General features: G+C 41.3%; 1 protein-coding gene across 1 annotated transcript in view; it reads left to right on the top strand.

The window, feature by feature from the left end:
• The window catches only part of SSFA2 (sperm specific antigen 2), a 36,216-nt gene extending 26,378 nt beyond the window's left edge, over positions 1-9,838 (top strand). The window contains exons 13-16 of the mRNA XM_009332273.1: positions 764-829; positions 1,481-1,894; positions 8,073-8,197; positions 8,597-9,838. Coding sequence (XP_009330548.1) covers positions 764-829; positions 1,481-1,894; positions 8,073-8,183 — 591 coding nt within the window. The 3' untranslated portion in view covers positions 8,184-8,197; positions 8,597-9,838. The remainder of the gene's footprint in view (positions 1-763; positions 830-1,480; positions 1,895-8,072; positions 8,198-8,596) is intronic.
• Positions 9,839-13,944: the final 4,106 nt, after the last annotated feature.

The raw sequence follows: 13,944 nt of genomic DNA, 5'->3' as shown, positions 1-13,944 counted from the left end.
TTGTGAAATGAGGGCAGAGAGATGAGAAATGCTCAGTGTTTCTCTCCCAAGAAATGGGACGTGCTTCCCTTCTAGCTCTGCCAATCCATGGAAGAAAAACCCAGGAAGATCCAGTTGTCATCTTCAGTTTTTTCCTCCGTTGCCTTTTGTAGCTCCTTCAGATGAATGTGTGGCTTCCCGCCGAACAGTGGGAGAAGCTCTGCTCCCACAGACACTCCCCAGAAGCACAAGAGCGGGGATAAAAAAGACAGTTGCATATGTTCATTGGTGGCATGGCAATACACTTTCTCTTCTTTTTCACTCAGAAGATGACTGTTCCTCTTTTTTTCTGCTGCAATTCTGTCACCAGCCAAACAAAAGAAGCACAGATGAAAAGTATCATATGTTCTTCCTGGGTTTCATTCCTCTTTCTTAGCCAATCCTTTTCTGTAGAAGCAGCACAGGCACAGGCCACATCTTCCTCTTCAGTATTCTGTCATGGGAAAAAAATTGAAACCCAAGAACAGGAAAATACGGTATTACTGTGATCCCAGGCCAAACTTGCATTCTTTGAACCATATAAATATCTTTTTATTTGTAAATCCTTTTATAGAAGAGGGCCAGCTTTAAAAATGACTGAAATATACTTTCTCCAACCAGCTTTGCTTCCTGTTTCCAAGTTTCTGCTTTTACAGAAAGTTGTCTGAGACACAGCATGTTTATATATTAGCTTCTGACAGTTCTAAAAAAATCCTCAATGCATTAACTTGACTTAATTTTTCAGGGTGTGTATGGAAGCAGAAGTGCTGATAATCTATCATGCCCTTCTCCATTGAATGTCATTGAACCAGTAAGTAATTGTTGTGTGCTATATGTTTTATCAAGAAAAAGAACCAGGAAGGGATTTCTTAAAAAAGGTTGCAGGAGATTCATTTTACACATAATCTTGGAAATACTTTACTCACTTGAGTAGTTCTTTTGGGAACAGCTGCATTTTCCCTTAAGCAAAGTTAACCGTAGGTGTAAGAAGCTGTGAAGTCTTGTTTGTTTTTAAGAGGAATGTGTAGAAGTGAGATGTTGTTTGCATTTAGTTGATACAATGACTACATGGTGAGTTTTCTAGGGAAAATTATTTCTTATTTTTCTGTGCATTTTGTGCTACTGAAAACAAGAGGTCAAAAATTGCAGAAAGGAAAGAACAAACTTGAATTGTTTTAGCAAAGAAAAACAAAATCAAGCCTTTACGTGTGTCTCTGTCAATGGCTCTGGCAGGATGCATCCGTATTGCAAAAGTCATGGCTTGGGGAACTGCCACAATTCATATTTATGTTGGCTTTCAAAAAAGCCCATTCCTTTTTATGATCGTCTTTGTTGCAGTCATAAAGGCAAAGCATATGAGGGAATAAGTAAGTGATTGAATAAATAACAAGAAAGCATAGTTGCGTCTGTATGTGACTTTTTTATATGCTTATTCGGGACTGTTTCTTTTCTGAATCCTTAGGTCTCCGAACTTATTCGAGAGCAGTCATTTCTGAAGTCTGAACTAGGTTTAGGATTGGGAGATCTTGGACTGGAAACTCTCCCAGCAGAGGGTACAGAGTCTGTGTTCTCCCATGGAAACTCTGATTCCTCTTCAGTGTGCTCCGGTCACACAGGTAGAAAAGCTGGAGTTGGATCCTCTGAACTGACAGGAAAGTCTAAGAGTCAAAGCAAGAAGTTATACCGAGCCTCTGTTGCCTTAACACCAACTCCCCCGGTGAGAGCAGGCGCTGGACAGCAGGTAGAAAGCTCCGAGGAGCTTGCAGACTCCAAGCCAGAAGTGGAACACAAGCTTGAAAAAGTCCCTCTCGTGCCTTCGGTTGATGATATCCACAAAAGCGTGGAGCAGGAGGAGCTGCAGCAAGTCATACGGGAGGTGAGGAGGGAGGGGCTGAGATCTAGGATATTTGAACAGTGTTTACTGAAACTTAAATACAGGCTATCTGTTACTCTTGGCCACTGGGTTTTCTCTTCCCTCTCAAGCCAAGGCTCCATACTGTTACTGTACTATTTCTGAAGGCTCAGGGCTTGTCATTAGATGTTCAAGCCACAGTTGTATTCTCGTGCAAAGCAGTAGACTTTTTTCAGTGATAGTGGTTAGCACGTAAATTAATAGCTAGTTGCTACTACAAGTCTGGGTGAGAAAGAATTTGCCATCTCTACTACTTGGTTAAGCAGCAGTATTTCAGATTCCCAAGTGAAAATTTCTCTGTCATGTTTGCTTGCTAAAATGCCAGGTTGGAGTTAGTTTGATTGATGAAATACTGTTTCTGAAACAACTCCATAGTAAAAGTTAAAAATACTTCCCCAGTCCCTCTACACCAAACCACTAAGGACTGTAGGAGTGTAAGTGAAGCAAGCTGAAATCAGATGAGAAGTTATTTCAGACTTTAAGGCTGACGTTGGACCAGTGCTGTTGGACTAGTTTTATTGGCAATCAGTGAAAGTGAAGGGTGCTTGGTTATTCTTCCTGTGGGCCAGGTTAAAAAACTGGACTAAAACTGCATGGGTTTTTTTGTCAGTGGCATGACAGAAAGCCTTATGACAAGTAGTATAAATGGGAAAAGGAAGCAAAAGAAACTTGTTCTCAAAAGCAGCGCCTGTGAGAAAGTGGAGCGAGCTCTCTGCTGTGAATACAGAAATGGGGATTGAGAACCTGTGGGTTTTATTCCCTCTCCTTCACTGGAGAGGGACCACTTAGCCTTTAGCTGAGGGTCATTGGACCCTTAGCCTTTAGCTCATCCCTTGAAGCTTTTGTATGGCTCTGCCATAAACCACTCAAAAGGCCAGTAGAGGTGTCATGCTCAGGAATGTACAACAGGCCAGGCTGTAACACTGCAGTACCATCCAGGTCTGCTTGCTTTGAGGCTGTGGATAACTGGAACCAGCTTTGCCTTAGCTTTGTCTTTAAAACAGATGAGAGGCAGGCCGCTCGTCTCATGAGAAAACAGGAACTGTGATCCCAGAGGAATCTTTTGCCACACCTTCGCCCCTCTTCTGCCAGTGCAGAAAGAGGCAGAGTGTACTGGACCATTTATTCATCGTCTGACCACAAGACTCTGCTGTGTCTGTCTCTGCAAAGTGGAGTTGTTTGCTTGGCTGACTCACTGTGGGCTTTGCTATTCGTAGGCACTTTACACTCGCACAGTGAGATTTGTGAAGCAGTAGAGCATTACTAAGGAGTGTTCTTGTAGACGATGATGGCTGGAAGCACATGAAGATATTTACTTTGTTTACCTTTGGGTAACTCCATAAATAACCGGAGCTGAGAGTGCAAAGAATAATGCCTAGCCACAAGCATTAACTGTCAGTGAGCTGCTGGTGTTAAAAGTTTGGCAGTGAGGTGAAATGGAGACCAGCTTTCAATAAGTAGCCTCATGATGCTGAATACTGCTTCGCCCCATCAGTAGCCCCATTAGAGTCTGTGGGACGATTTAGGGAAAGTGGCATTATCCTGTGGGAGGAAGGGTACTGCAGTCAGCTCACGGTGAGGTACCACCAGACCGACAACCTCATCATTACTGCGCTCAGGATTAGGAGCTGAACACCTTCTGTCCATCGCTGATCTTTACAGTGGAGCTTGTGATGCTACAACTTTACACCTCTACTTTGAAAGCAAAGGAATGAATGAGGCAGAGGGGCAGCATTCAATTTTTGAATGTCTTTTCCCCCCCGCCACCCTCTCGCTGCTATCTTCTCTAAAGTAGCTAGAGTAAAGTTGGCAGGAATCTTGGGAAAGGCCTTGTTTTGGAGATGTCATAAAATACTCCCAGACATCCCAAATTGTCTCTCCTTCTGGTCCATTTTTTCTTTTCATGCCTTTTTAAAGGGGTTACTTGCCTGATGCTCAGAGAAGACTTGCACATGAGATATTTATCACGCCTTGCACTTTGCTGCCAATTCTGAAGTTAAGCCAGGATATTGCATTTGTATCCAGCCCTTCTGTAAAAACCTGCATGTCAGAAGAGTGGTGTCGTGGTGGGGGGTTGCTAAAGGAGAAACTGAGAAAGGAAGGAGAGAGCTGTAATTCAAATGTACTGTAGAAGCAGCAGAGACAATAAAGGGAGCTGGAGTCAAGTACAGGGTTATTACAGTCAATATTTTCTCTGAGGTTAGCCTGTGTGAAAGTTCTTCTTTAACTTCATTAATTGATAGCAAATAAAGATGTGTACTCTTTGCACAGAGATTGTTCTTTGGGTTGTGTGGCACTGAGAACATTGTAATGCTGAAAGAATCTGCACTGAACTGAGAGGCTACTATTCAAAGATGAGTAGTCGGCAAATAACTGAGCTTGACTCACTTTGTAAACGTTTGAGCACACAGAGAGATTGTCCTTCAGTTTAACTTCATTGGCAGCCTGTTTCAGATCAGCTCTGATTCTCAGCATGAGAAGTTTTGCAGGTCAGAATGAAGATGCATTGGCTCGAAGCACCTGGTAGTTTTTGCAGAGCTGGAATATGCTATTAAATACTGGTCAGGAAAATCTTTTGTATTTCATAAGAGCTAGAACAGAGCATAAATTTAATTCCTTAAGTAGCCCTGTTGTTAGCAAAGGAATTCCAGTTTCGTCGTCAAAAGAAAGAAATCTGGTAGGATGCATTCTTGATGTATGCACTCATAAATGTTAAACCCTTGCTTATTCCTCCCATTCTCTGTAGCTGCGTGACCTCGTGTTGGGGAAAGAAAAGTCAGGCAGTCTTTCAGAATAAGCTTGGGTGGGTTGTAATGCATGTGAGCTTTGACCTGTAACTATTTGCTGGCATTAAAAAAACCCATGGTGTTACTTCTAGCGTTAATGGACTAACTCCCACGGAAAAGCATTCAATACTGTGAAATGTTAAAACGCCAAACAGTGGCCCTCTTGTTTTGATGAAAATACAGCCTGACCTCCACTGGAGTATCACATGAAGCACTTATTGCTTGACTCGTAGGTCACAGTGTTGCTAGGTGTGCCACCAGGCCCTCTCACTCTGCTCTTCTGCAGTTTAAAAGCTGCGATAGTTTAAAAAGCTTTCTGCTTAAGAGCAATGCAGGTTTTGGTTTTGCTAACAGTTCTCCATTGTAAATGACATTTAATCAAGTTATACTTTAAAGAAATGTATGATTTTCCTGTCAACATCTGTTTTAAGAGGCAGTAATGGATCTTTATGGGTCAGAAAGATGGTTGCATAGAGAATCTTCCCTTTTCCGTTTTCCATTCAAATCCATGTTAGCTTAGCATCGATCAAAAATGTCTGTTGGTTGTCCATACTTCCCTTGTGCAGGCATTAGGTTCTTCATCTTACTATCTTGAGCGTAAGAACTCACCAGCTGCTGCCATGAAGAAGTGGCACAAGAAGAAAATAGCGTAGAAGATAATTCTTTTAATTGTAGAAAATGTATCTCAGATCAGGAGTATGAGGACTGTGAAAGCCTCATGCCCATTTTCCATCAGTAGGTGAAGAACACCCATCTCCAGAATTGCCACTGTGGCACATTTCACGCTCAATCAGTTCATTATTTAGCAGCAACATAATATGACAGTAATAGTAATTCTTTCATAGGGAGAAAGATCACTTGTTTACTGTAGTAAAACTATATATGAATGTGGTACTGTGTTATTAATGCAATATTGAATATTAGTGTTGTATCAACGTAGTATATGTACCATAAATGAGTGGGTTCTCTCCTCTTTCAAATGATCAATTTTTCATTCAGCTGCTAAAAATACCGGTGGAGCATTCATTGACTGCATCTGTCTTTTGTACGGAGGAAGCCTTGGCATCAGGCTGTACCCTCTGCAGCGTAAACGGAAGGTGCACCTTGCCCTAAATCATTTGTAATGAAAAAGGCAAACATTAGCAATTTTCATGACATGCACACGGGACTGAGTCACCGCGGGAATCGATGCTGTGCTCGCCACACAGGAATGACCTTGATGAGTCTGGAAGGGAGGGAGGAAGCAGTGGCAGTGAAAGGAAGCAGCAGAGGGTGGCCTTGTTGTCGTCCAGACGGGAAGGTGAGAGACAGAGGGCTCAAATGATCCACCAAGGTCAAGCCAGAAGTTGTTGGAAGAGCTGAGAATAGAACAGGAGCCGCTTCCCTTCCAGTCTCCGCCACAAGACTGTCTGTCATACTAGACCATTTACTTGCTAATTTGGGAAGCTTTTATCAGTTTTCTTTGGAAAGTGAGGTTTATTTTTGTCTGTCCGGCGAGAAAAGGGCACAGAATGACTTTTGTAGCGTGATCGCAGACCCACCCCATGTGATACTGGAGAAGGAAAGTGGAGACAGCAGCATGGGGGTCTCTTACGACAGTGGCCTGCCAGACAGCTGGGGTGCTGTTTCCCTGTGCCAGCGTTTCTAAATCCCAAAGCCCTTACTGCACTGATAGCGGTCCTAAAGGTTTGTACAACTGTGTGTGCATCGGCATAGACATCCTCAGGACTTCCAGCCGTCAGTAAGCCAGGTCCTGTTACACACTGGCTTTTCTTTTGTCAGTTAATCAGCAAACAACCCAACTGGAAACCTATTTCCCAATAATATTATAGTCTCTGTATTTCTGCTTGATGCAAAGTAGTAATGAAACAAGGAACTTTGCCACTACTGGTTTAGGGATTGAATTGCTTGCCAGTGAGAACAAGGGATAAATAACCTGTTGCTAATGCTGCTGCCACCCTTCTGACGTTGTTGCTTAATCCTTTTGACGCACCAGGAAAAGGGGAGACTTACAAGAATAATTGCAAGATGATCACTGAGATGATGAGAGGGCTACGCAAACATGGCAACGCCATTGGGAAGGCTGGGTTTGAGTAAATATTATTCTCATGGTATTGGTGGGTCACCAGAACATGAAGGGATTTGTTACTGGCAAAACCAGGATTAGAAATTTGGGCTTTTTTTCTGGCATCGAGTCTCATGCTCATTACCACTACTCAGGCACTTGAAAGCTACTTTGAAATGACGCTATGAACAGTCTTCTCTTTAGTCTAAGATCAGTTATTCTTGCCAGGAAATTACTTGCCCTTTTCATAAGAACAAGAAAACTGTATTGTTTAACTGGGCTGATGAGTGTTTCTGTGGGTGACCCCGGTGGCCGGGCTCTGACTCTTACCCCCCTGCACTCTCACCATCGTCGTCCTCCCCTGTCCTTGGAACTGCATCTGACTTGTTAGTGCTTCCCCAAGTGAAGACCATCCAAAAAATGAGTTGGTGCCAAAGATTTCTTGTACTTGCGAGCAGCTCATATTATTTTTCTTTGTCATGCCCTGCTCCTTTCCGGCATAATATGCTGTTGTAGAACTGGGTTTTGCCTCCTTTTCTCCTTTTCCTTTATTGTAGCCATCAATGCTCTGTTCCTTCTTTGTTCTAGCCTCAGCCATACTCAGGTGCCTGCTAATAGTAACTCCTGGGTTTGTATTATGTAAAACTTAATGGGTAAATGCTTTGTCACAAGCCTGTGAAAAATAGTCTTTGCTGGCATAGATCGTATCCCAGGGGCCAACTGATGATGTGAGCAACAGTTGAAGTTCTGTTTGTCTTTGCTGCTGAAAGTATGTAATTAGCATTCGTCTCCTTTTGATTTGTATGAAAACAGCAGTTCATGTTTATTATAGACTTGGACCTTTCCTACTGCATAATCCATTTGTGAGGCAGATCAGTCCTGCCTTCCTTTTCAAGGGATAATGACTAATGTCAAAAAGTGGTGTATTTGGGGCACTTTTGATGTGTATATCCTGAAATGCCATTTTCAGAACTTGAGCATAGTTGAAATGTATTTTTTCTTAACATAAAACCAGTAGTCCTAAGTGTAAAACACAGATATATTTACCATCTGGAAAAATAAAACTACTTTGGTTTGCATTTATACTATTTGCAAGAACTTCAAAATTACTTAGTTATTTTTCCAAGAGAAACCCTCTTATATTTTTGCATTTGCATTTTTTTGGAAGTTGACTTTTTGGTGTTGTACATTTTCGTGGGTCAATAATGTCAAACATATCTGCAATATCGTTTAGTTTTATCCGTTGGTTATATAAGATACTGACCTTAAAACTTTGGCTAATCCCTTTCAGATCAAGGAATCTATTGTTGGTGAAATAAGACGAGAAATAGTAAGTGGATTGTTAGCAGCTGTATCACCCCAAAGCAGATCTGTAACCGCAAAACAAGATACACAGCCGTGAAACAGGTACTACAGGTAATCTTTGGCAAACTGCCACAACCGGATTTTTTTTTTTTGTCATATGAAATATCATTGTTGAGTTAAACCTTGCTTTGTTTGCATTTTGCCCTTGAAACATAAGTGATCAAAATGGAAGTTCATTAAATATTGAGGATACTGATAATGCTGGATAGCTTTGGAAAATCAGCTGGTTTAGAGTTTGGCCCATTCTATTGTCAGCTTTCGTGCAGCGGTGCTTGATTTTTTGGTTTTGGTGTGCTCCGTGATGACTTCGCATATGAATGCGTCATGCGAGAGGATTTCTGTATTTGCCTGCCTTAGATATGAATATTATCAAAATACATACTTAAGCATAACAAGCAGACTTCCGAAAATCTAATTTCGATATTTGTCTTGCTTTTTGTTTTCTGTAAGGTTGGATGTAGTCCAAAATGCTGTGGGATTCTGCTTTGAGCGGCGTACACTGGCGAAAGTGTTGTTATTTTTGCTTCAGGAGTTGTTAAAGCTGCTGAGATAGGCTACTGTATTCGACGCTTGGTTCTACGATGTGTATCTTTCCTTGAGTTCATCTATAAAGACTTAGACACTTTAACTAGTTCATTACTTTCCTTAAAGCATCAACAAAACTGTGGCGCTCTGAAAGGTTTTGTATTTATTTGTATGTCCCTGTTGTAAATTTTTACGTAGCTAATTTCTTTGTTTAACGATGCATCATGAAACTTGAAGATTTCCAGACATAACCAATTTATAAATAACACACATACGTTCAGCCTAGCTTTTTTTTAAAAAAAAAAAAAAAAAACCACAACAAAAACTCCCCCCAAAACACTGACCTCTATGAGGTATTTATTGTGCAATAACTGATCCACTTTAAGAGCTTGAAACAACCAATAATGGTTTCCACTGCTGTTACTTAGTGCCACTTCAAAAGAAGGAAAAAATCCTGATGTAAAAATTGCTGTTAACACTTGGGGCGGTTACTATTAGCAGAGTGGTAGAATGACATGAGGTTACTTAAAACTACTTAAAGTTCTGACACTGAAAGCTTTATCTTTGTGTAGAAGACAACTTTTAACTAATTTTATTTGCTTCCTTACTGTTTGCCCATCCCTCTATAGAAAAGTGCCTTATTTTAAGCACTGTTTTTTGTCTCTGTGTTGACTGCTCTCAGTCATACCAAGAGAAGTTCTCTTCTGCTTCATATTAACCAAATGCAATAAAAGTACTGATCTTCTGAAAGCAATTAGGATGTGCAACTTGGAATGGATGAACGACCTTGCTTGTACTATGGGGAAAATGGAAAAAATCTCTTTTCCTTCCCCACCCCTCACTGAGTGTATTTTCAGTTAGCCTGGTGAACATTTGTTCCAATGGAGCAAACTGGAAGTCATTGGAGGTTTTATGTGGTCAAATAGACATTTAGTGGATATGTAATATCCCATTTTGCTGTGCTTGGAATCTCTTTATTCCTTTGCCATTTCCATCTACTAAAACTCTTTACACTATGTCAAGGTCTTTAATCAAAAATAGTTTCAAATATAACAATATTATATGAAAAAGTTTATAAGATTTTAAATTGTGTTAGGAAGACACACAAGGGCTGATTTCTTAAAAAAAAAGTGTATATTAAACCAATAAAATATTTATTTTGCCTATAATCTGTGTCAGTGTTTTTCATTGTTCATGGTTTACTCTTAAGCAAAATAAGTAACACAGATCTGATCAAATAGCACACAGAATGGAGGACAGCAGGAAAGCTCTGGACTTGGGTTTCCAAAAGCTTTCAGATGTTCAGGGGTCCCTATATGCTTAGGAAATGTGAGATATAGATTTGAGAGAAACATTGGCACTTAAAACCAAACTCTTAAAGTTGTTGGCTCCTGTTGTGGCTCCAAGAATTTGGTTGGTCTTGACCTCTTCTCAGTTTGTCCCTGTGAGTAGAGCCAGAGCTTTCCTGAAAACCTCATCCTACATGTTTAAAAATTGAAATATAAACTCTGACAGCACTTATGCATGGCAATCCGTATTAGGTGGTAAGCTGCAGTAGGTTTCTGCTTTGCTTTGCAGCTTGCATGAGTACACAGTTCCATTCCAGAATGTCACCGGAGAGTAACCAGCCAGACCCGAGTGCCTGCAACCTTCCTTCGCAAATGTGCAAACCCAAAACCTACTCAAGTAATTCCAACAGCAGGTGCTCCCCTTGTCCCTGAGCTGGATTAATTAGCACACTCAACCCTTCACATAGGTCCTGTGCCCGTGTACTACTCAAAGTGGTGTTCCAAGAAAGGTGGCAACTGTGGCTCTCACGGAGAGATGGAGGAAAGCAGTTCAGGAGCCAGCGGTGGTTGAGCAGTGGCTGCCAGCAGCGTCCTCCACGAGTGTGGCAGCCTGGCTCCTCGCCGCTCTGACAAGAAAAGTCACTTGTAGGTAACATCCCGGAGTGTCTGGGGTGCTTCAGCTCGTAGCTTGTAAGAACCTTTGATCTCAGCAACGCAGAGTCTACTGTTTAATATATCCTCAGAAATGAAAAATAGTGCCAATTTTTCATCCAGCTGATGGAAGGCAGATTTGTGAGGTTCTGGCAGAATTTAAAATAAGGACATTTCAAAATGACATTTCTAAAAGCTGTACTGAAACTAATGAATACACAAGCACCTATTTTTCCATATTCTTAAAGGTACTTTCTAGCACTAGAGCTAATATTTTCTGAGTGACATTTATCTAGATACAGAATCATAGAATCATAGAATCGTTTAGGTTAGAAAAGACCTTTGTCCAACTGTTAAATAAACTCCTGTTTAAAAAAAAAGAAAAAAATTGTAGTGCACTGTTATCATATAAGTTAAGCTGAACTGGCATCAACTTCTATTGACAATTTTCCTTGTGCCTTAGGAACAGCTGTCATTATTATTGGACACATGCCTAACCTGGGTGGCTTGCCCTTTAGTATTGACAATTCAGCTGTAATGTTTTTCTGAGCGTGGATGGTTTTTCTTTTGTTTAATGATTGAAACTGCTACTTTCCTTACAAATTAGTGTTGTCTTTTTTTCTGCCAGCCTGCAATTTGATATGAATTCTATGCAGATTAAAACAGCTTTATTAGTGGTTGCAAAATATTGGTCAATCAAATTTGCTGTGAATAAAGTTGGCAGTAATGCCAGAGATATTTTGGATGCTTTTCTAAACTTCACTGTGACAGTGGTCTTTGCGGCTGCCATTTTGCTGCGGGAATATAAGGTCAAGGGCTGTATTTTGGAAACCCTGAGAGCTAGCTGTTTTCTGTGAGTACAGGACAGCTACATCCCTGTTGGTGGCAAAATAGACTTGTCTTTAGCCTGCTGGAGAGCAATATGTGCCTATGGCACAGCTCAGATCAGGCAGAGGTTTGGGGGCCTAGTACTTGGAGATTTTTTCTTTGTGGTTTGTTTTTTTTTTTTAAGGTGAGTAAAAGCATGTTTCTAGCCCCCATTGTTGCAGCGAAAAGGTACAAAAATGACCTCTGCTGAAACAATGTCGAGACATCTCAGCGTTTGGCGGCTGGAGGCAATAGCTGGAAAGGCGGGAGCAGCCCCCCGCACCGCTTGGGTTAGTGCTGCGATGCCCACGAGATGCTGCTGCTGCTCGCCCACAGCACCGTGTGTGAGCCCTGAAAAGGAAAGGACGGAGGATGGCCATGAACCCAGCTACGTGGCCGGCGGTGAGTACGCAGGAGGAGAGGCTCCTGCTGCTGGTAGTTTCTGCAATGCTGTTTGGAGAAGGAACTCCAAGCGGCCCTGCCCCTACTGAAAGAAGCTCTTTCAGGCACTTTTGCTGACCACGACCTTCATAGAGGGAAGGCTGCCCTGCCTCTTCTGCTTTCTCTCAAATTTTGTGGTGTGCAAGCCCTTGGCAGCCTGCTTTTAGAAGGCAGGTGATGCCCAAGATGCTCCAAGCTGTGCATTTCCTAAGGACCGGTTTGCTCTGATTGCTGTCTCTTTTTAAGGTCAGAATTTAAAGCCTTGCTGATACAGTCCAACCACCAGTATTACTCTACTGAGTCTTGAGGGGCAGCGTTTGTACTGCCTTTGGATTTTGCGTACTGCTGAGCAAATGGCTTACACTTGAAATATACCATCGGTCAGCACATTTTAATTCAGTTATACTGCAGATGAATATTTCAACGAAACTGGCCACAGGAAGATACTTATTAGGGAGGGGAAGAAGAGCCCAAGTTGGAAACTGGAGTAATTCAAGCCATGACTAGCAGTGTAAAACAAAATCCTGCCTAAACGACCGGAAAATTTCTCTTTTGGAGGTTTTTTTTCAATACGGAACAAACCCAAAATTCTGAAACTTGGATGATGTCATAAAATAGAATAACTGCTGGTTAGATGGCTTCAGTCCAATGCAACACTTCTGAATTAACATGATATTGTCAAAATGATACATGATTTAATTTTCAGGAAAACCAAGAAACTCATATCATTAACTTGGCATAATGTAAATTTACTTTGATATTTCATATGTGATTTTAGATGTGATGGTAATCCTTTATATTCATGCCATAGAATAAAAATGCACAATATTGTTATAATAAAAGTTGTAACAATAAAAGACAATTTTTTAAAAAAAGAGAAACAAAATCACTTGGTAATTCCAAATAGCTTGTATATCAGGCAATTATGCATAGATGCTTGCTGAGTGATGGTGAATATTATATACAGAAACATCTTTCTCTTTTTTTGGCAGGGTAAAAGGGGAAAGCCTGGACAATGGTTAAGTAATTAAATGGTAGCAATGAGAAGGCAGCACGATGAAAAGCAAGGATTGCCTCAGTGAGTGAGTAGCTGTTCTGCTTACCGTGAAATCTTTGGTACAGATACCTGCTTTCACAGGTATTTCTAAATTTGTGAGTCTTTGTATAATAATGTAGAGTTTCTAATTTTTTTATTTTCTAAAATAGTCCTGTTTTCCATTGGAAATATTAAGGAGTTTTAGAGTCAATTTTTTAAGAAAACATCTACAAAAATATTTCTGTTCAGTTTTGTGTGTTCAGCTTTGGTTTTAGATTTTGTTTTAAAAGTATCATAAAGACAGGGGAAGTGTTTTTGAAGGGCAATGTCCTGTACTAAAGATTGAACAACGCAGGTTTTAAATATGTACTTAATAAATCGGGTATTGTTATTATTGGGGGGGTGCAGGAAAATTACATCTAGGCATAGTTTCACACTGGCATAAGCGATGGAAAAAAAGCTTAGCAAAGGGATTGATTATTCTTAAGTACAAGGAGCGTAGCAGCGCAGGCTCATGAAATGCTTGGAGTTTTGTTGCAGTTAGTAACACAAGAGCAGCCACAGCAGATGAAACCAAAGGTCCAGCCCCTTCGATATCTTCACCCCCACAGTAGCCAACAGCAAATGCTACTCTTTGGGAAGAGAGTAGCCTGAGGGGAGCGCGGGGAGCATCTCTGCCCTCCCTCTCTCAGCAGGCAGTGGCTCTGGGATTTCCTGGCCATCCTTGATGGATTTCTTTTCCAGGAATGCATCTAATTGCTTTTCTAGCTTGTGTAAAGTTTTGGTGTCCACAGCATCCTGTGGCGATGAGTTCTGCAATTTAAGCACAGCCTACATGGAGAAGGTTTTTTGTTTGAACCAATCCCTGAATAATTTCGCGTGATGCCTTCTAGCTCTGCTGCTGCCTTCAGGCTCTGTGGGGCTGCAGAGAGGGCATGGCCGGATTTGGGTTAGCCCTCAGCTCCCAGCTTGTCCCTGCCACGGAGCAG

This window comes from Pygoscelis adeliae, unplaced genomic scaffold, assembly GCF_000699105.1.
Source record: "Pygoscelis adeliae isolate BGI_AS28 unplaced genomic scaffold, ASM69910v1 Scaffold160, whole genome shotgun sequence".
Taxonomy (NCBI): domain Eukaryota; kingdom Metazoa; phylum Chordata; class Aves; order Sphenisciformes; family Spheniscidae; genus Pygoscelis; species Pygoscelis adeliae.
Note: the sequence above shows the minus strand (reverse complement) of the source record. Positions and strands in the feature narration are given on the sequence as shown.